At 49.1% G+C, this 22,637-nt stretch overlaps 1 protein-coding gene across 3 annotated transcripts in view; it reads left to right on the top strand.

The window, feature by feature from the left end:
- LOC139264385 (triple functional domain protein) overlaps positions 1 to 22,637 on the top strand; it is a 760,938-nt gene that overhangs the window by 361,771 nt on the left and 376,530 nt on the right. For all 3 annotated transcript variants that reach the window (XM_070880754.1, XM_070880753.1, XM_070880752.1), the window contains exon 10: positions 13,240 to 13,362. In XM_070880754.1, coding sequence (XP_070736855.1) covers positions 13,240 to 13,362 — 123 coding nt within the window. The remainder of the gene's footprint in view (positions 1 to 13,239; positions 13,363 to 22,637) is intronic.

The following is a 22,637-nucleotide window of genomic DNA, read 5'->3' as shown; positions in this document are numbered from 1 at the left end:
GGTAAATTGTGCACCGCTCCATCGTAGGAGACCTTTACAGTTGTACTGCCGATTACGGGAATCAGTTCCTTTTGTGTACGTCCTTAGTTTAGTACGAATGGGAGTCAGGACTGGCCTTGAGGCCTTGCAACACCACAATTTATCGAAAGTCTTATCATTATGGACTGGCCCGTGCCCATGTCCAGATCCATTGACACCGAGAGTCCATTTAATTCAACCTTCAGCATTATCGGGGGACACTTTGTGGTAAATGTATACCTCTGCCTCCTCAGTCTGAGGCTCTCGTTCGTCGTGATCCACCGTGGATCTGTCCTCCTCTGCAACATGATGGTTTGCAGGATTAGCAGGGCTTGCAGCTCGCCTGCACATACGTTGGAGGTGTCCCATTGTTTCATAGTCCTTACAAACGTATCCTTTGAAGCGGCATGAATGGAAGCGATGATAACCTCCACAGCGCCAACAAGGTTTTAATGACCTTGCATTCACCACCCTTCATGGTAGACTCAGACATGTGCGGACATGCAACTGCGGGCATGTGAGTCCTACCCTGTACGTTACGATTCAAAAGCAACATTACTTTGTTCACAGTACTTGCAGTAGCACTCATATGCTGAGAGATTTGTTTGGTTTTGGCACTGCTGGCGATGAACGCCTGGGCTATCGCAATGGCTTTACTCAAGGTTGGGGTCTCTACAGTCAAAAGTTTGCAAAGTATTACTTCATGGCTAATGCCAAGTACAAAGAAGTCCCTGAGCATGTGCTCCAAGTGTGCTTCAAATTTACAGTGTCCTGCAAGTTTCCTTAGCTCGGTGACATGGCTCGCCACTTCCTGGCCTTCAGACCTCTTGTACGTGTAGAACTGGTACCTCGCCATCAGAACGCTTTCCTTCGGGTTTAGATGCTCCTGAACCAGTGTGCACAAATCATTGTATGACTTCTCTGTGGGTTTCGCTGGAGTGAGCAGAATTTTCATGACGCCATATGTTGGTGCGCCGCAAACGGTGAGGAGGATCGCCCTTCGTTTGGCAGCGTTCGCTTCTCCTTCCAGCTCGTTGGCCACGAAGTATTGGTTGAGTCGCTCATCGAAGGTTTTGCAATCATCTCCCTCCGAAAATTTCTCCAGGATGCCCACGGTTCTCTGCATTGTTGCAGTGGGGTTCGTCATCTGTATCTCGTTGCCAGTTGTTATGTCTTGAATAAAGAATCTGACCAGATACTGTCAGCTCAAAGTAATGTGTGACCGCAGTCCTTTATTACAGGTCTCCAGAGTGCCTCTTCAGCCTGTGAGGCCTCCTTGTGTACAGGTGCTCCCAAGGGATTCTGGGATCCCTTAGGACCCAGGTGATGAGCCCTCTGGTGGTTAAACAAAGTATTTACAGTTTTACATATACAGACAACTCTCGACTATCTGTACACGGATCTAATGGAGAACCCGCTGCAACTGCACTTTTAAAAACTGTGATAGTGTCCTGTGTACAGATGCACCGAGATGGACATTTCGCTGTTTTTCTAATCTCAGCACCCGAAAACAAGCTGATCCCAACTGCAACAGAAAGCAATGCAAAGCTCCTGTCCAAACTACTCTTTAACGTGCTCTTGCACACGAGCATTAAACCCACCTCACACACAGTCCTGCGTTGACCACTTTCTGCACCGTCCACATTTTGCACGAAAGCGCTGACATCAGTGAGTAACTGCAGCCCTGGGTGCAATGAATTATTTATTGAATGTTCCCACTCCAGAGAGTTTAAAAATATCCGCTTCCAACACAATAGGGTTCACCGTGTCCTTGCCCACGTTTTTACCTTTCCACGTCAAATTTGGGACGCAAACATTTTCGCCAAGTACGTGCAGTCGCCCTAGCGACAAAATCGTTTTCCCGGAATAGCCCGATCCCCGAGGGACCCGGATAATCGAGAGTTACCTGTATAACAGTTTACCTTTGTCACAGTCACAAAGGATGTAATTTGTAAAGGGTTTTACATTTACAGTGGCAGAAGGTGGGTAGTGGTGTTCCACAAGGACCTGTGCTGGAACCACTGCTGTTCACAATTTACATTAACGATTTAGCCTTTGAAATCAAAAACACAATTTCTAAATTTGCAGATGATACCAAGTTGAGGGGTTGAGGGGTTGGGGGGGGGGGGGGTTAGTCAATATTGAGGAGGACTACAACAAATTACAAATGGACATTAATAAACTTGCAGAATGGGCAAATAATTGGCAAATGAAGTTCAACACAGATAAAGTGAGGTAGTATATTTTGGTAGGAAGAATAGGGAGGTCACTTATTACTTGGAAGATACGAGTCGAGGTGAGGTAAAGGAACAAAGGGATCTCTGAGTACAAATACACTCATCACTAAAAGTTGCAACAAAGATTAGCAAGACCATTAAAAAAAAGCAAACCAAGCATTAGGGTTTATTTCTAGAGGGATAGAATTGAAAAGTAGGGAAGTTATGCTAAATCTATCGAACTTTGGTTAGACCGTACTTGGAGTCCTAAGTGCAGTTCTGATACAGAGGCACTGGAGAGGGTGCAATGAAGATTTACAAGGATGATACTAGAAATACGAGGGTATACATATCGGGAAAGGATGAACAGGCTTGGGTCTCTTTTCTCTTTAAAAACGAAGGCTGAGGGGTGACCTAATAGAGGTCTTTAAAATTATGAAAAGTTTTGATAGATTGGATAGAGAGAGAATGTTTCCACTTGTGGGGAAGAGCATAACTAGGGGCCATCAATACAAGATCGTCACCAAGAAATCCAATAGGGAATTCAGAAGAAACTTCTTTACCCAAAGAGTTGCGAGAATGTGGAACTCGCTAACACAGGGAGTGGTTGAAGAGAATAGCATAGATGCATTTAAGGGGAGGCTGGACAAGCATATGAGGGAGAAGAGAATAGAGGGCTATGCTGATAGATTTAGATGAGGAAAGATGGGAGGAGGCTCGAGTGGAGCATAAATGTCGGCATGGACTGGTTGGGCCGAATGGCCTGTTTCTGTGCTATAAATCCTATGTATGTAATTCTACAATTATCTGAATTTACAAGTAAGGCCACTGGGGTGTTGTGTTTGAATAAGTTAAATTCTCTTTTTCTGACCTAGAATTCCAGAATTTTTACTGGCGTTTTAGGAATTGAATTCCTTGAATGCATTGTTTTCCATGAATTAGTGAACTGTCTGTAGTATCAATGGGTCCAAGCAATGTAATTGCACTGTTGATCTGCAAACTTTAAGTTCAAAGGAACACTGCAATTGTTTAAAAAAAAATGTGGCAAAATGTCTTTATTTTGAATTGCACTACAATATTTTCTTAGCTTGTGATGCAACTGCAACATAAATGATGGAAGAAAATGAGGGAAATTGGAGGCAGGCCTCTTATTCTAGTAATTCCCTTGAACCCCACGGGGCTTGCCTGAGGCAAAGTGGAGTCTCACAAGCAGGGCCCATTGCTATGAATACCTGATTTCCCATCCAGTGATTACGAATGCATACATGAGGTTGTGTTATTGACATGCTTGAACCTGCTTTACATTGAGTATTTAAATGAGGCGTCTTGTTGGAATTCCCAGCTGTGGCTGAGACTGCCTAAGTCATGCTGTTCACCCATTTGAAATTAGCATATCAGGGATGCTGGTGCATGACTTAATCAAGCACGGCTCAAAGGTAATAAAGGTCCTTATTAATGGAAAAGCGATTTTTCTTGCATTTTGTAAACATTTCTGCTGCATTTTGTTCAATGTATTAATTCATTTCTGCTGGGAACTCTACCATTTCAAAAAAATCTCCCAATCTTTTAATACTTGACATTTAAATGGCACCATATGAAGTCATGAGCATTGGTTTTAAAATTTGCTGGATGCTCTAAATGATAGAGGAGATCATGAGGGGCTATCAAATGCAAGTGCAATGAGTCCTGAGGTGTTCCAACTACACTCATTCGAGTCTCCCAAAAGTCAGATTGCCACAGTTGTACCATCTGCTGCAGGATGACACACAAGACAGCATTCGGAATGGGTTAGCGCAATATGAAGTTTGCAGATGACACTAAACTGGGTAGCGGTGTGAGCTGTGAGGAGGATACTAAGAGGCTGCAGGGTGACTTGGACAGGTTAGGTGAGTGGGCAAATGCATGGCAGATGTAGTACAATGTGGATAAGTGTGAGGTTATCCACTTTGGGGCAAAAACACGAAGGCAGAATATTATCTGAATGGCGGCAGATTAGGAAAAGGGGAGGTACGAGACCTGGGTGTCATGGTACATCAGTCATTGAAAGTTGGCAGGCAGGTACAGCAGGTGATGAAGAAGGCAAATGGTATGTTGGCCTTCATAGCTAGGGGTTTTGAGTATAGGAGCTGGGAGATCTTACTGCAGTTGTATAGGGCCTTGGTGAGGCCTCACCTGGAATATTGTGTTCAGTTTTGGTCTCCTAATCTGAGGAAGGACATTCTTGCTATTGAGGGAGTGCAGCGAAGGTTCACCAGACTGATTCCAGGGATGGCTGGACTGACATATGAGGAGAGACTGGATCGACTGGGCCTTTATTCACTGGAGTTTAGAAGGATGAGAGGGGATCTCATAGAAACATATAAAATTCTGACGGGACTGGACAGGTTAGATGCAGGAAGAATGTTTCCGATGTTGGGGAAAGTCTAGAACCAGGAGACATAGTCTAAGGATAAGGGGTAAGCCATTTAGGACTGAGATGAGGAGAAACTTCTTCACCCAGAGAGTTGTTATCCTGTGAAATTCCCTACCGCAGAGAGTTGTTGATGCCTGTTCATTGGATATATTCAAGAGGGAGTTAGATATGGCCCTTACGGCTAAAGGGATCAAAGGGTATGGAGAGAAAGCAGAAAGGGGTACTGAGGTGAATGATTAGCCATGATCTTATTGAATGGTGGTGCAGGTTCGAAGGGCCGAATGGCCTACTCCTGCACCTATTTTCTATGTTTCTATGTTACCAGATCCTTCCAAGCCACCCCAAGGACATGTCAAGCCAGCATTCTGCGGTGCACACCTGCATCAAGCAGATTACGGATGCTGTGTTTGCAAGGGGCAACACTTTCATCAGTTTCCCCATGGAAAGAAGCATCAGCTGACAGGACTCTGAGCTTTCTCTGGGTGGTATGTTTCCTTCAAGTGCAAGTTGTTGCAGAAGGCACCCATGTGGGCATCAGGGTTTCTCATATCAATTCTATGGACCACATGCAAAGAGGTTTTTAAGTCAATTAATGATCTGTTAGTATCTGACCATATATGTCTGTGCCATACTTGATTGGCTCACATGAGACCAGTAAATGTTTTCCTCATTTGCACCCAGGTGTAAGGGACCTGGATGACTGCAGAGACTCGGTCAGCAACCTTCCTCTATGCAGCTTGCATCTCTGCTTTTACTGAAGAATGCACCGTGCAGCAGGACCTGCAACTCTTGAGCATCAAAGGAGCAGTGTTGCCCACATGTCTCCGCTGTGCTATTGAAATCAATTTCTCCACTTTTTGGTCCAGATCACGTGATTTATAATGGCTAGCTGCTGCCTCACTGGTTTTTCTGTTCCCCCAGATAATTGTGCCACACAGCATGCTTTCTGGGCAAGCCTTCCCTGTGCCTGTAGCCCATTCAAATTAAGGGGGAGGGATTGCACACCTCAAGCAAACCTGCACATTCAACCCCATTTTACCCATTATGGAAAATTGTGGTTCATCAGTGATATTCTCCAAGCTGACTAAGAATTCTGTTTGCTGTATTTCCTGCCACTACAAACTACAATGGGGGAGCACCCAATGATCCCAGTTTATGAAATATATTTTGGGAGTGTGAACTCCTTTCCCTCAGCTTGTTTCTATGCAGGATTTGGAATATGGCTCAGAATCTTTTAAATCTTTGGGCTGCTGTGAGCGTAAGTTTTCCTTACTAGCAATATCTCACCGATTATTTTGTGGATTATTTCAATCAGATACATAAGACAGTAGTTCTGAACAACAAACTTTTTTTTAACCAGGCTTTCTTACATTTCAAACAAACACATTCTCCCCAAATTGTATACTGCTATTATTTTTTTGCCAATGGAGGACAATAATTTATACTTGGCTGTGCATATGAACACATTATGTGGCTTTGCTCGCTCTTGTTAGGACAGAGAATTAGTGAACAGCATGCAATAGTGGTAAACTTAACGGATCTTATTAGTGAAGCGTCTTGGGATGTTCTTGCTATATTCATGGCACTTGTCTCAGAAAATCATAATGCTGAAGCTTCATTTATAATTCCACACTGAAGGAATTTGTCAGTTTACTTTAGGCAGTTGTTAATTTCCAAATTAGACAACATTAGGTAAATCCATTACTAAACAGATTTGCAAATTGGCCAGTAGGTTGCTATAGTTTACCTGCGAGGAAACACCAGCGGCAGGTCAGGGCCATAAATGGAGCGGCGAGCAGCAGCCTGGAGAAACATGGAGGCCCCGTCGCCTCCAGGCCAGATCCAAGACCATCCCATCCTCTGTCGTCGAACTACAGTACGCGAACGACGCTTGCGTCTGCTCACATTCAGAGGCTGAACTCCAAGTCATGTCACCATCTTCACCGAGATGTATGAAAGCAGGCCCTTACACTAAACATCCGTAAGACAAAGGTCCTCCACCAACCTGACCCCGCCACACAGCACTGCCCCCTCAGTCATCAAGATCCATGGCGCGGTTTTGGACAACGTGGAGCACTTTCCATACCTCGGGAGCCTATTATCAGCAAGAGCAGACATCGACGATGAGGTCCAACACCACTTCCAGTGCGCCAGCGCAGCCTTCGGTTGCCTGAGGAAAAGAGTGTTCGAAGACCAGGCCTTCAAATCTGGCACCAAGCTTATGGTCAACGGGGCTGCAGTGATACCCGCCCTCCTGTATGGCTCAGAGACGTGGACCATATACAGTAGATGCCTCAAATCGCTGGAGAAATACCACCAGCGATGCCTCCGCAAGATCCTGCAAATTCCCTGCGAGGATAGACACACCAACATCAATGTTCTCCGTCAGGCCAACATCAAGGCACTGACCGCACTTGATCAGCTCCGTTGGGCAGGCTGCATTGTTTGCATGCCCGATACAAGACTCCCAAAGTAAGCGCTCTTCTTGGAACTCCTACACTGCAAGCGAGCCCCAGGTGGGCAGAGGAAACATTTCAAGGACACCCTCAAAGCCTCCTTGATAAAGTGCACCATTCCCACTGGCACCTGGGAATCCCTGGCTAAAGATCGCCCGAAGTGGAGGAAGAGCATCTGGGAGGGCGCTGAGCACCTCGGGACTCGTTACCGAGAACATGCACAAAACAAGCTCCCGTGAGCCCCCTGCAGCCTCTTCCTTCCCCCCCCCCCGCCGCGCCTCCCCCCCCCACAGCCTCCCCCCCCCCCCGCCCCCACAGATCCTCTCCCCCCCCCCCCCGCCCCCACCACAGCCTCTCCCCCCCGCCCCCCCCACAGCCTATCCCCCCCATAGCCTACCCCACCCCGCCCCCCCCACAGCCTATCCCACCCCGCCCCCCCTACAGCCTATCCCACCCCGCCCCCCCCCACAGCCTATCCCACCCCGCCCCCCCCCACAGCCTATCTTCCCCCCTCGCCCCCCCCACAGCCTATCTTCCCCCCTCGCCCCCCCCCACAGCCTATCTTCCCCCCTCGCCCCCCCCACAGCCTATCTTCCCCCCTCGCCCCCCCCACAGCCTATCTTCCCCCCTCGCCCCCCCCACAGCCTATCTCCCCCCTCGCCCCCTCCACAGCCTATCTCCACCCTCGCCCCCCCCACAGCCCATCTCCCCCCTTTCTCCCCCCCCCGCAGCCTCTCTCGCCCCACCCCCTCAACCTCTCCCCCCCACCCCCTCCCCAAGCCTCTATTCCCCCCCCAGCCTCTCTTCTCCCCCCCAGCCCAGCCTCTCTTTCCCCCCCCCCAGCCTCTCTTCTCTTCCCCCCCCAGCCTCTCTTCTCTTCCCCCCCAGCCTCTCTTCTCCCCCTCCCCCCCAGCCTCTCTTCTCCCCCTCCCCCCCAGCCTCTCTTCTCCCCCTCCCCCCAGCCTCTCTTCTCCCCCTCCCCCCCAGCCTCTCTTCTCCCCCCTCCCCCCCAGCCTCTCTTCTCCCCCCTCCATTCCAGCCTCTCTTCTCCCACCCCCCCCCAGCCTCTCTTTCCCCACCCCCCCCGCAGCCTCTCTTTCCCCCACACCCCCCCCAGCCTCTCTTTCCCCCAGCCTCTCTTTTCTCCCCCCCCCAGCCTCTCTTCCCCCCCCCCCAGCCTCTCTTTCCCCCCCCCCGCCTCTCTTTTCCCCCCCCGCCTCTCTTTTCCCCCCCCCGCCTCTCTTCTCTCCCTCCCCAGCCTCTTTCCCCCCCCCCAGTCTCTCTTCCCCCCCCCAGCCTCTCTTCCCCCCCCCAGCCTCTCTTCTCCCCCTTCCCCCCCAGTCTCTCTTCCCCCCCCCAGCCTCTCTTCTCCCCCTTCCCCCCCCAGCCTCTCTTCTCCCCCTTCCCCCCCCAGCCTCTCTTCTCCCCCTTCCCCCCCCAGCCTCTCTTCTCCCCCTTCCCCCCCAGCCTCTCTTCTCACCCCCCCCAGCCTCTCTTCTCCCCCCCCAGCCTCTCTTCTCCCCCCCCAGCCTCTCTTCTCCCCCCCCAGCCTCTCTTCTCCCCCCCCCAGCCTCTCTTCTCCCCCCTCCCCCCTCCCCCCCAGCCTCTCTTCTTCCCCCCTCCCCCCCCCAGCCTCTCTTCTTCCCCCCTCCCCCCCCCAGCCTCTCTTCTTCCCCCCCCCCCAGCCTCTCTTCTTCTCCCCCCCCCAGCCTCTCTTCTTCTCCCCCCCCCAGCCTCTCTTCTTCTCCCCCCCCAGCCTCTCTTCTCTCCCCCCCCCCCCCAGCCTCTGTTCTCTCCCCCCCCCCCCCAGCCTCTCTTCTCTCCCCCCCCCCCCCCCAAGCCTCTCTTCTCTCCCCCCCCCCCCCAAGCCTCTCTTCTCTCCCCCCCCCCCCAAGCCTCTCTTCTCTCCCCCCCCCCCCAAGCCTCTCTTCTCTCCCCCCCCCACCCAGCCTCTCTTCTCTCCCCCCCCCCCACCCAGCCTCTCTTTCCCCCCCCCCCACCCAGCCTCTCTTCCCCCCCCCCCACCCAGCCTCTCTTTCCCCCCCCCCCACCCAGCCTCTCTTCCCCCCCCCACCCAGCGCCTCTTCTCCCCCCCCCACCCTCTCTTCTCCCCCCCCCCACCCTCTCTTCTCCCCCCCCCACCCTCTCTTTCCCCCCCCCCCCGTCTCTCTTCCTCCCCCCCCCGTCTCTCTTCCTTTCCCTCCCCCCCCCGTCTCTCTTCCTTTCCCCCCCCCCCGTCTCTCTTCCTTTCCCCCCCCCCCCCCCCCCCGTCTCTCTTCCTCTCCCTCCCAGCCCCCACCAGCCTCTCACTCTCCCCCAAGATCTCCCTTTCCCCCCATCCTCCGAGCTCGCTCACTCCTCCCTCCCCCGAGCACACTCTCTCCTCCCCCCCGCCCCCCCCCCCCCCCCGCTCTCTCTTCATCACCCGCTTGGGACTCGCGGTTAATGCACGGCTCGGGGCCCGGTCAGAGGCTCGCGGCTCGCAACTCAGCTGGAGGCGCGGTCGGTCACAGGGTTCCACTTCTGGTTCGGGGTCCCACTTCTCTCTCCATCGGGCCCAAGCCTGCCGCCCTCTCTAGTAAAGCTCCCTCTACACTGTGAGAGAAACTGAGGACTATAAACCAGATACTGAGATACAAAGAGTGATCAGAAGAAGTTGCCTCTACAATGTCTCTCACTCTCTTTCTCTTGCTACCTCTCTCTCCCTCTGTCTCATTCTCTCTCCCAATGTCACTCCATCTGTCTCTTTCCCTCCCGTCGCCATCGAGGCCTCAGGTCCTGCTGCTCGGCACTACACGCATGGAATGATTCGGCCGGGAGGGGGGCGGGGCTTGTCACCTGTTGGTTAAAAAAGTGCAGTACGGGCAGTGTGGGAGGGGGAACTTCACAGTTAGTCCCATAATATAAATATTTTTGTATAGTGTAAACTCACCATTAGATTGTTTGATCAGAGCAACAACAAAGATTTTACCGGGTCTTCCAGGTGGCCACATTTAGTAAATTTGGGTAGACCACATAAAGGGTAGTGGAAATCTGGAATTCACTCCTGCAAAAGGCTGTGGATTCTGGGTCAATTCAAATCTTTAAGACTGAGATCAATAGATTTTTTAAAAATTTGTTTCTGGGATATGGGCAGCGCTGGTGAGGCCAGTAGTTATTGCCCTTGAGAAGGGGGTGGTGATCCGTGTGGTGAAGGTACTCCCATACTGCTGGTGGGGAGGGAGTTTCCAGGATTTTGACCCACGATGTTGAAAGAATGCCGATATATTTCCAAATCAGGATAGTGTGTGACTGAGAGGGGAACTTAGAGGTGATGGTGTTCTCTTGTGTCTGTTGCTGTTATCCTTCTAGATGGTCCCTGTAGAGGTCGTGAGTTTGGGAGGTGCTGTTGAAGAAACCTTGCTGAGTGGATTTTGTAGATGGTACTCACTGTAGCTACGTTGCACTGGTAATGAAGGGAGTGAATGTTTAAGGTGGTGGATGGGGTGCCAATCAAGTGGGCTGCTTTGTCCTGGATGGTGGCGAGCTTCTTCAGTGTTGTTGTAATTACACACATGCAAGCAAGTGGATAGTATTCCATCACACTCCTGACTTGTGCCTTATAGATGGTAGAAAGGTTTTGGGAAGTCAGGGGGTGGGACACTCGCCGCAGAATACCCAGTCTCTGACCTGCCCTTATAGCCACAGTATTTATATGGCTGGTCCAGTTAAGTTTCTGGTTAATGGTGGGGGAGTAGGCAATGGTAATGCCATTGAATGTCAAGGGGCAGTGGTTAGACTCTCTCTTGTTGGAGATAGTAATTGCCTGGCACTGTGTGGCACGAATGTTACTTGACACTTATCAGCCCAAGCCTGAATGTCATCCAGGTCTTGCTGCATTTGGGCATGGACTGCTTCATTATCTGAGGAGTTGTGAATGCAATCCACTTCTGACGTTATGATGGAGGGAAGGTCATTGATGAAGCAGCTGAAGATGGTTGGGCCGAGGACATTGTCCCGAGCAACTCCTGCATCCATGTCCTGGGGCTGAGATGATTGACCTCCAACAACAATAACCATCTTCCTTTGTGCTAGGTATGTCTCCACCCAGTGTAGCGTTTACCTCCTGATTCCCATTGACTTCAATTTTACTAGGGCTCCTTGATGCAACTCTTAATCAAATGTTGCCTTGATGTCACTCTGACCTCGCCTCTAGTAATCAGCTCTTTTATCCATGTTTGGACCAAGACTGTAATGGAAGTCTGGAGCTGAGTGGTCCTGGCGGAACCCAAACTAAGCATCGGTACAGGTTATTGGTGAGTAAGTGCCCTTGATCGCACTGTCGACGGCACCTTCCATCTCTTTGTTGATGATTGAGAGTGGACTGATGGGGCGGTAATTGGCTGGCTTGGATTTGTCCTGCATTTTGTGGACAGGACATATCTGGCCAATTTTCTACATTGTCGGGTAATGGTGTTTTTGTAGCTGTAGTGGATCAGCTTGTTAGAGACGAGGCTAGTTCTGGAGCACACGTCCTCAGCACTACAGCCCAGATGTTGTGAGGGCCCATAGCCTTTGTTGTATCCAGTGCGCTCCGCTGTTTCTTGATTATACCTAGAGTGAATCGAATTGGCTGAAGGTTGACTTCTGTGATGGTCGGAACTGCAGGAAGAGTTCAGATGGATCATCCACTCGGCACTTCTGGTTGCAAACGCTTCAGCCTTGTCTTTTGCACTCGCGTACTGGGCTCCGCCATCATTGAGGATGGGGATGTTAATGGCGCCTTCTCTTCCCAACTGGATGTTGCAGGACTGCAGAACTTTGACCTGATCCGTTGGTTGTGGGATCTGGGCTGCTTCCGCTGTTTAGCATGCATGTAGTCCTGTGTTGCAGCTCTCCCAGGTTGGCACCTCATTTTTAGATACACCTGGTGCTGCTCCTGACATGCTCTACTACACTCTTCATTGAACCAACGTTGTTCCCTGGCTTGATGGTAATGGTAGAGTGAGGGATATGCCAGGCCATGAGGTTACAGATTGTGATGGAATAAATTCTGCTGCTGGTGGTGGCTCACAGCGCCTAATGAATGCCCAGTTCTGAGCTACTAGATCTGTCCCATTTAGCACAGTGGTCATGCCATACAACACGATGGAGGGTGTACTCCGTGTGGAGACGGGACTTCATCGCCACAAGGATTGTGTGGTGGTCACTTCTACCAATACTGTCATGGACAGATGCATCTGCGATAGGTAGATTGGTGAAGATGAGACCAAATAGGTTTTTTCTCTCGTGTTAGTTCTCGCATCACCTGCCGTAGTCCCAATCTGGCAGCTATGTCCTTCAGGACTCGGCCAGCTAGGTAAGTAGTGGTGCTGCCGAGCCACTCTTGGTGATGGACATTGAAGTCCCCCACCCAGAGTACATTCTGTACTCTTGCTACCCTAAGTGCTTCTTCCAAGTGGAGCTAAACATCGAGAAGTACTGATTCATTAGCTGTGGGAGGGTGGTAGATGGTTTCCTTGCCCACGCTCAACCTGAATCCATGAGACTTCATGGAGTATTCCCAGCTCCACTCCCTCCTGGCTGCATACCACTGTGCTGCCACCTCTGGTGGACCTGTTCTACTCGTGGGCCAGGACAGGATGGTGATGGAGGAGTCCGGGACATTGGCTGAAGTGTTTGATTCTGTGAGTATGACTATGTCAGGCTGATGCTTAACAATTGCATCAGTGCATAAACACATCACCAAGTTTCCAGGTCATAAAAGCCTGTATGCAAGTGAGAATTTTACACTGGTTTTTACTGTAAGGAATAATGGAACTAAAAATCTCAGGCCATAAATATACCATCTATGAAACCCCATATTAAACAAACAGTACCTCTGAAGTACTTTGGGACTTTTTTCTATGTTAAAGGCACATCAGTTGGTGTCTTCATTGTTTCCCTTCAATTGTGGCAGTCCAAAGCATGTCGACTGTGGTTGATAAACGAGAGGAGATTTATTTAACTAATAATGTCCTTTATCTTAATCGCTGATTACATTTATTACAAAATTGAGAATCTATTGATCATCACTAGAATTCATATTATGATCATTGCTTTGGACAAAATATCTAACAGTGGGTTCATAATTCAGTGCTTTCATTAAATGTTGCAGGTATTGGACTGGATTGAAAACCATGGAGAAGCCTTTCTCAGCAAACACACTGGAGTGGGGAAATCACTGCATAGAGCCAGGGCTTTACAAAAACGGCATGAGGATTTTGAAGAAGTTGCACAGGTGAGGATATGCAAACCCTGTATTAAAATATCTTTACTCATGCAGGCTGGAGGGTGAAGATGTAATACTATGAATTTTTTTAAGAGATGCACAGGACCCACATGTTGGTGATGGATAGTATCGCCAGCTGAATTCAACAGTAAATGCTGGAAATGCACATTTGCTCAATCACATCTGAAAACATGTTTTTTCCCTGAGATACTGATGGAACAGCTGTATGTTACAGAATCTTCTACTTCAGATTTACAGCACCTTTTTTTCTGCCACCTGAAATTCTGCTGTATTTTTACTTTTTGACAACTGCAGTTGTTCAGTACATCACCAGTACTATCACCAGTTAAAAGTCTTCCTGTGAAATTAGCCCATGAATAGCCCTGATTCAGCATTTCTACCAAATTCCTGAGACTACTGAACATCTATAGGGGGCAGGTATAAGTGGTAATTTTATTTTGTTCACTTCCTTAATAGCATTGGTTAAGTTTCTTTGTATACATTTTGAAATTCCACATGCTATGTCTAGTGTTTATTTTGTATTAATTCTTTGAACTCGAGCTCAGTTGTTTGTACTTCCTTCAATTCTACATATTTTATTTTTATGTAATTTACTAGCAGTTGCACAGAAACAAGTAGTGGATTTTATTACTAAATTGTAGTAGTATTATTTGTAGTGATTTGAAGGCGTAGTTCTCAGCTGCAGCCAATGTTCCATCTAATTTTTTTTGGGGTGCACCGTCCCTTTAGCGGGCTGCGCGGCCCATTCATTGCATTAAAAAGCTGTGAGTGGCCTGCGTGGGACTGCTGTGCAGCCACACAGCGTAATGGGAACATTGGCTGCAGCGGATACTTATGTCCCTCTCCTTCCCAACAAAAAACTTTTTTTTCTGCCTCGCTATTACATTTAAGTTGTCTCCAATTCCCAATCTCTGACACTTTGCTAGTGTTTTTGCAAATTTGCAGAATAAGGGAGGAACCAGTGTACTCCTATAAAAGCAGGACTTTCACATTATGCACCATAACTATCCTCATTAATCAAAATATTGTATTTTTAGCTATTTGGGATATTTAAAAAATGGAATGGCTTTTAACTTTTATGGTATTTAATGCCATTATGTTAGACAGTGAGACATTGTCATTTGGAAACCTAATTCAGAAATCACCATGTTTCAGAGGGCTTCACCAGATTAAACACTGGGCACAAATTTCTCCAGGAGTTGCTCCTTTTTTTTTTTGGAGCAACTTGATTTTTCTGGACTATCTTTTTAGTTGCAATTCTGACCATTTAATTTGTGCCAGTGTAAGGAGTTAGTTAGGTTTTTGTTTAGTTTGTTTTTTTTTCAAAAGAGGGTGTTCCCAGCCACTTACCCCTGTTTTAGGTGTTTGGCCAGCAAATAGTTGCTCCAAACTAACTTAGGCCAGAGTATGTTGCCACTTCTGTTCGCACAGAAAAACCTTACCTAGAGTTAAGGAATCGGCGCAAGTAACTACATTTAAAGCACCACCCAGCACCAAACAAAGCACAAAAAGTAAGCAATTAATTAACAAATAAAATAGAAGGAACCCTGCACCTAAAGCACCAAGACCAAAGTAATAAGCAATCAGTAAATAACAAATAAAAAATAAAAGACCTACCTTAGGGAATGCAGCGGGCCGCCAATGAGGGAGCCCAATTGGCCAGGGCTAGGGACGGCGTGCTTCAGGCCCGTCCCACACAGCCTGCAGCGCGTGTTTGTAGAAACGGCCTGCCAGGAGCTACTGCACATGCGCGCAGACTCTAGCGTGCATGTGCAGAGGTCCCAGCACGGTTTTCAGTGCTGGGACCTGGCTCCGCCCCCAATCCATTGGGTCACGCTGCGCCACGACCAAGGAGAGACTGGGGAGCGGCCAGAATGCGGACGCCTTTTTTTCGGCGTGCTTGGCGGCGGACACCTCGGGTGAGGGCTCCAGAAAAACAGGTTAGGGAAACTCTAACCCAATGGCCCAAATTTCCCCAGGAGTTGCTCCGTTTTTTTTGGAGCAACTTGATTTTTCTGGAGTATCTATTTAGTTGCAATTCTGGCCATTTAATTTGCGCCAGTGTGAGTTAATTGTTTTTTTTTAGTTTTTTTTTTCAAAAGGGGTCGTTCCCAGCCACTTATGCCTGTTTTGGCCATTTAAGCGAGTTTGGCCAGCAAATAGTTGCTCCAAACTAACTGAGGCCAGCGTATGTTGCCACTTCTGTCCGCACAGAAAAACCTTACCTAGAGTTAAGGAATCAGCGCAAGTAACTACATTTAAAGCAACACCAATCACCAAACAAAGCACAAAAAGTAATAAGCATTCAATAAAAAATAAAGAACTGAAGTAAATAATTAAATTAACAAATAAAGAACTGACGCAAATCCTACTTTCAACTAAACTCGGCAGTGGCTGACCATGCGGGAGTCCCTTTGGCCTGAGATAGGTGCGAGAGAACACCGCATCTGAACGGGGGGGAGGCAGGGAGTAGACTCAACGTGGCAGGTTGGGCAGGCGGCTGGGGGTGGTGGGTGGTGAACGCGGCATCTTAACGGAGTGGGGCGGTGTGGGGGGGGGGAAGAGATCCACAGCGGGCCCGCCCTGGCCAGGGGAGGAGCCCCCTCTGCCGGATCAAAACTCTTCAGCCACACACCCCCCCCCCCTCGCGAAAAACTCCTCTTCTCTCCCACCGCCCACCCACCCACCCCCGATCAAAACTCTCCGCCCCCCCTCCCAATCAACCTGTCTCTTGCAGCCCTCAGCGACCGGCCTGTGCAGCAGGCCACTCGGCCCGGAATAGGGATGGCGAGCGTTGGCCCCTCCCACACAGCCTGTGTCAGATTCTGGGGGTGAGGTGCTACTGCGCATGCGCGCACACATTAGCGTGCATGTGCAGAGGTCCCGGCACTGTTTTCAGCACCGGGACCTGGCTCTGTCCTAAATCTAGTTGCCACACTACGCCACCATGGGGGAGAGGCTGGGGAGTGGCCAAACTCAGCCTGAAGTTCAACAAAAGCGGCGCACCTCTGGTGAGTGCACCAGAAATCTGTACTAGCCAAATTTGGGCCCTTTGTGAGTTTATATGATGTGAAGACTGCAAAACTAAAGTATGATACAATATTTAAGAGCAAGTAAAGGAAAAGTATTTCATATTTTCTTCAGCAATTACACTGTGCCCTTTTTGAATGTACTAGAATTGTTTTAACATGCACTTATCTACCCCAAGCCAGCTGATCCATCTTCCTCCATATTAATTTGGTAGCTGACATGCATGTTTTTCGTGCCACAAAGTGCGCCTAAAAAAACCTTACATATTCTCCGGCTCCCTGCTGGTCCTCTGGAGTCGGGCGCGGTGCAGCACGAGCTGCAGGGAGCGGAGCCAGGTCCCTGCACTGAAAACAGTGCCGGGACCTCTGCACATGCGCACTACAGTGGGCGCGCATCTGCAGTAGCTCCAGGCGCCCAAAACTGTGTGGGAGGGGCCCGAAGCACGCAGCCCCGAGCCCTGGCCGAATGGCCTCACTGGGGCTGCGTGCATAAGGCTGCCTCCCACGGCCAGCTCCTGCTTCCTCCCGACCCGACTCGACTCCCGCGCCCCCGCCCCCGACCTGCGCTCCCCCCCACTCGACCTGACCTCCCTCTCCCTCCCCCCCCCCCGACACAAACCGAACCGACCCGACCTCCCTCTGCCGCCCCCCCCTCCCCTCCGCGACCCGAACCGACCCGCGCTCCCCGAACCAACCTAACCTCCACCCGGACCCGACCTCCCTCTGCCCCCGAGGGCGCCTGGCGCTCTCCTGCCCCCAGCCGAACCAACCCGACCCGTGCTCCCGACCGCAACCCCCCCACTGACCCCGACCTGCGCTACCGACCCCGGACCCGATCCGATCCAATGCCACCTACCTGTAAATCTGGTGCTGGGGACGGGCTCTGCCCGAAGTCTTGGGCCTGGCCGGGCCCGGCCCGTTCAGCCTCCCTCCCCCTTCTCCTTTCTCCCCTCCCCCCCCTTCTCCTTTCCCTCCACCCCATTCTCCTTACCACCCCCCTTCTCCTTACCCCCCCTTCTCCTTTCCCCCACCTTCTCCTTTCCCCCCTTCTCCTTTCCCCCCTTCTCCTTTCCCCCCTTCTCCTTTCCCCCCTTCTCCTTTCCCCCCTTCTCCTTTCCCCCTTCTCCTTTCCCCCCCTCTCCTTCCCCTTCTCCCCCCCTCTCCTTCCCCTTCTCCCCCCTTCTCTTTCCCCTTCTCCTCTCCCCCCTTTCCCCTTCTCCTCCCCCCTTCCCCTTCTCCTCTCCCCCCTTCTCTTTCCCCTTCTCCTCCTCCCCCCTTCCCCTTCTCCTCCCCCCCCTTCTCTCCCCCATCCCTCCCCCTTCCCTCCCTCCCCCTCTGCCTCCCTCCCTCCCCTCCCCCTCCTCCCCCTCCCCTCGCTGTCAGAAGCACAGACGCTGACAGACAGAGAGTGAGAGACACACACAGACAGACAGACAGAGAGATAGAGACACTGACAGAGACACACTGGGGGGGCATCCCAGCATGCTGTTGGAGGGCTCCCGGTGCTGCAGTCGGTAAGTAGAAAATGTTTTATTTATTGATTTTTTAAAAATTATTTCTTATTCATTTTTTTTGATTGATGTATTGGTTGATTTATTGATGTTTTTATCATTTATTATTGATGATGGCTCTTTAGTTGTAAAACTGAAGTGTTTAATGTTTGTAAACTTCCCTTTAAACCCCCCCCCCAATTCCCTACGCCTGATTTGTAACCTACGCCTGATTTTCTAAAGTGTAGACAAGGTTTTTTCGAGCGTACAAAAATCCTCACTTACTCCATTCTAAGTTAGTTTGGAGTAAGTTTTCACTGCCGTAACTTTGAAATCAGGCGTAAGTGGCCGGACACGCCCCCTTTTGAAAAAAAAATTCTGTTCCAAAGTGAAACTGTTCTAACATGCTAGAACTGGAACAAACACAATGACGAGAATTTGAATTTCTAAGATACTCTGTTCTACACCAGTTGCTCCAAAAAATCAGGAGCAACTGAGGCCGAAACTTGGGCCCAATGAGTGTAATGCATCCATGATTTCCTATTACTGTATGGTCAGACTCGTTGCAATTCAGAATGTTGGCTCTGATGGGGAAGCCAGGGTGATAATCTTCTGGAATAATCTTTATATCATTTAAATAAAATGTGAAAATGTTCTAGAGAGAAACATGATCAGAAAATGTCATCAACGAGTTTAAACATTGCCATAAACAGCATGAGCAACACCAATTTATAATAGTTAAAACCTTATTTTTATTTTTAAGTCTCACTAAAAATTAATGGCAAATGTGTTAATTTACTGTGTGCTAAAATAAGTTCAGTTCTCACAGTCATAACATTTCTTCAACATTAACTCAATCTTTTGATCTCAACTTTGTTTTCTGACTTAAGATCATAAGAACATAAGAAATAGAAGCAGGATTAGGCCATTTGGCCCATTGAGCCATTCAATAAGATCATGGTTGATCTGATCATGGACTCAGCTCCACTTCTCTGCCCACTCCCCATAACCCTTTACTCCCCTATCACTCAAAAATCTGTCTAATGAATATATTTAAGGCAGAGATAATGACCCAGCCTCCACAGCTCTCTGGGGCAGAATTCCATAGATTTACAACCCCCTGAGAGAAGAAACTCCTCCTTAACTCAATTTTAAATGGGCAGCCCCTTATTCTGAGCCTATGTCCCCTAGTTTTAGTTTCCCCTATGAGTGGAAATATCCTCTCTGCATCCACCTTGTCGAGCCCCCTCATTATCTTGTATGTTTCGATAAGATCACCTCTCATTCTTCTGAACTCCAATGTGTATAGGCCTAATCTACACAACCTATCTCCATAAATCAACCCCCTCATCTCTGGAATCCAGCTAGTGAACCTTCTCTGAACAGGATACAATGCAAGTATATCTTTCCTTAAATATGGAGACCAAAACTGTACACAGTACTCAAGGTGTGGCCTCACCAATATCCTGTACAGTTGTAGTAAGACTTCCCTGCTTTTATACTCCATCCCCTTTGCAATAAAGGCCAAGATTCCATTGGCCCTCCTGATCACTTGCTGTACCTGCATACTATCCTTTTCTGTTTCATGCACTGTACTGCAACACTTTGCAATTTTTCTCCATTTAAATAATAACTTGCTCTTTGATTTTTTTTCTGCCAAAGTGCATAACCTCACACTTTCCCACATTATACTCCATCTGCCAAATTTTGCCCACTCACTTAGCCTGTCTATGTCCTTTTGCAGGTTTTTTGTGTCGTTCTCACACATTGCTTTGCCTCTCATCTTTGTATTATCAGCAAACTTGGCTACGTTACACTCGGCCCCTTCATCCAAGTCGTTAATAGATTGTAAAATAGTTGGGGTCCCAGCACTGAGCCCTGCGGCACCCCACTAGTTATTGATTGCCAACCCGAGAATGAACCATTTATCCCTACTTTGTTTTCTGTTAATTAGCCAATCCTCTATCCATGCTAATATATTACCTCCAACCCCGTGAACTTTTATCTTGTGCAGTAACCTTTTACGTGGCACCTTGTCAAATGTCTTCTGGAAGTCCAAATACACCGCATCCACTGGTTCCCCTTTATCCACCCTGTTCGTTACATCCTCAAAGAATTCCAGCAAATTTGTCAAACATCACAAAAGTTTAGTTATATTGGTGAGGCCACACCAGGAATACTGCGTGCAGTTTTGGTTTCCATATTGAAGAAAGGATCAATCAATCAATCAATCACAGGCAGTCCCTCGAAATCGAGGAAGACTTGCTTCCACTCTAAAAGTGAGTTCTTAGGTGACAGAACAGTCCAATACGGGAATTACAGTCGCTGGCACAGGTGGGACAGTTGAAGGAAAGGGTGGGTGGGGTGTCTGGTTTGCCACACGCTCCTTCCGCTGCCTGCGCTTGCTTTCTGCATGCTCTCGGCGACGAGAGTCGAGGTGTTCAGCGCCCTCCCAGATGCTCTTCCTCTACTTAGGGCGGTCTTTGGCCAGGGACTCCCAGGTGTTGGTGGGGATGTTGCATTTTTATCAAGGAGGCTTTGAGGGTGTCCTTGAAGCATTTCCTCTGCCCACCTGGGGCTCGCTTGCTGTGCAGGAGTTCCAAGTAGAGCGCTTGCTTTGAGTCTTGTGTCAGGCATGCGAACAGTATGGCCCGCCCAACGGAGCTGGTTGAGTGTGGTCAGTGCTTCGATGCTGGGGATGTTGGCCTGATCGAGGACACTAACATTGGTGCATCTGTCCTCCCAGGGGATTTGCAGGATCTTGCGGAGACATCGTTGGTGGTATTTCTCCAGCGATTTGAGGTGTCTATTGCATATGGTCCACGTCTCTGAGCCATACAGGAGGGCGGGTATCACTACAGCCCTGTAGACCATGAGCTTGGTGCCAGATTTGAGGGCCTGATCTTCGAAAACTCTCTTCCTCAGGCGGCCGAAGGCTGCACTGGAGGCAGTATTGAACCTCGTCTTCGATGTCAGCACCATGGTGACAAGAATTCCCAATATATTTTGTCTGGACTTTCTACCCTGAAGAAAATACTTGCTTTGTAGATTAAGAATAATAACGTATAGATGGAATTTGCTTTTGTTCTCCCCACTCACGCCCCCCAAATCCTCCTCTAGAGACTCTATTTTGTTCTCTGGCCTGTGATTTACAGATGTTGACCTCTAAAACAAAATTCTGATCCAGGCCTTTTTGTCCTAAAGTGAGCCGCTCATGGATTTAAATCAGCATTTAAAGTAACAGGATTGCCAACCTCACCACCTCATAAATCAGGAGACAAACTCTTAAAAATCATGAGATTTGATATAGAAATCACGAGTCGCTATTTTTTTCAAGCATAAACGAATATAGATTGACATCTCAGCGGATCAGGCAGCATATGTGGAGAGGGAAAAGGAATTAACATTTCAGGTTGATGAGCCTACGTCAGAACTGGCGAATGTTCAAAATGAACAGATTCTGAAGGAGCACTGAAAGTGGGAGGGGAGGAAAGAACAATAGGGAAGGTCTTTGATAGGGTGGAAGACAGGAGAGATTAGGGAGACAAAAGGGATGATGAGCTGACTTGAGATGGTAATGGCAGAAGTGAGAAAAAGATGAGTCTAGATAGGGTGTGAATGGCGGAATAATTACCAGCTGCCATGGGAAACAGAAAAAAAACCCATAAGATCGGTGGGGGGGGGGGATTTTAAAAAAAAGGAGTAAAAGAAGCAGAATGTGGGCAGAGGTTATGGTCTGAAATTGTTGAGCTCGATGTTGAGTCCAGAGGGCTGTAAAGTGCCTAAATGAAAGATGAGGTGCTGTTCCTCGAGCTTGCGTTGAGCTTCATTGGAATAGTGTAGCAGGCCGAGGACGGAGATGTCGGAGAGGAATGCAGTGGGGAATTACAGTGACAACTCGGGGTCATGTTTATGGACTGAACAGAGGTGTTCTGCAAAGCAATCACCCAATCTGTGTTTGGTCTCCCCAATGTAGAAAAGACCACATCATGAGCAGCGAATACAGTATACTAAATTTAAAGAATTACAAGTAAATTGCTGTTTCACTTGGAAGGAATATCTGGGGCTCTGGACAGTGGGAAGGGAGGAGGTAAAAGGGCAGGTGTTGCATCTCCTGCGCTTCCACGGGAAGGTACTGTGGGAATGGGAGGGGGTGATGGGGGTGACCGCGGAATGGACCAGGATCCCGTGGAGGGAGCGGTCCCTTCGAAATGCTGAGAGGGGAGAGGAGGGGAAGATGTGATTGGTGGTGGGATCACGCTGGAGGTGGCGGAAATGGTGGAGGAGGATGACCCGTTGAACGTGGAGGCTGGTGGGGTGAAAGGTGAGGACAAGGGGAACCCTGTCATGATTCTGAAAGGAAGGGGAAGGGGTGAGAGCAGAGGTGTGGGAGAATGGACATGGTTGAGGGTTATGTTAACCATCGCGGAGGGGAATCCTCGATTGAGGAAAAAGGAAGACATGTCAGGGGCAACTAGTGTGGAAGGTGGCGTTGTCGGAGCAGATGCGATGGAGAAACTGGGAGAATGGAATTGAGTCCTGACCGGATGCGAGGTGGGAGGAAGTGTAGTTCAGATAGCTGTAGGAGTCAGTGGGCTTATAGTGGATGTTTGTCAATAGTCTATCACCAGAAATGGAGACACAGAAGTTGGGGAAGAGAAGAGTCGGAGATAGACCATGTGATGGTGAGGGAAGGATGGAAATTGGATGCAAAGTAAATGAAATTTTGTAGTTGGCGAGAGAA

The sequence above is a fragment of the Pristiophorus japonicus genome, chromosome 5, assembly GCF_044704955.1.
Source record: "Pristiophorus japonicus isolate sPriJap1 chromosome 5, sPriJap1.hap1, whole genome shotgun sequence".
Classification (NCBI taxonomy): domain Eukaryota; kingdom Metazoa; phylum Chordata; class Chondrichthyes; family Pristiophoridae; genus Pristiophorus; species Pristiophorus japonicus.
This window is presented reverse-complemented; position numbering and strand designations above follow the sequence as displayed.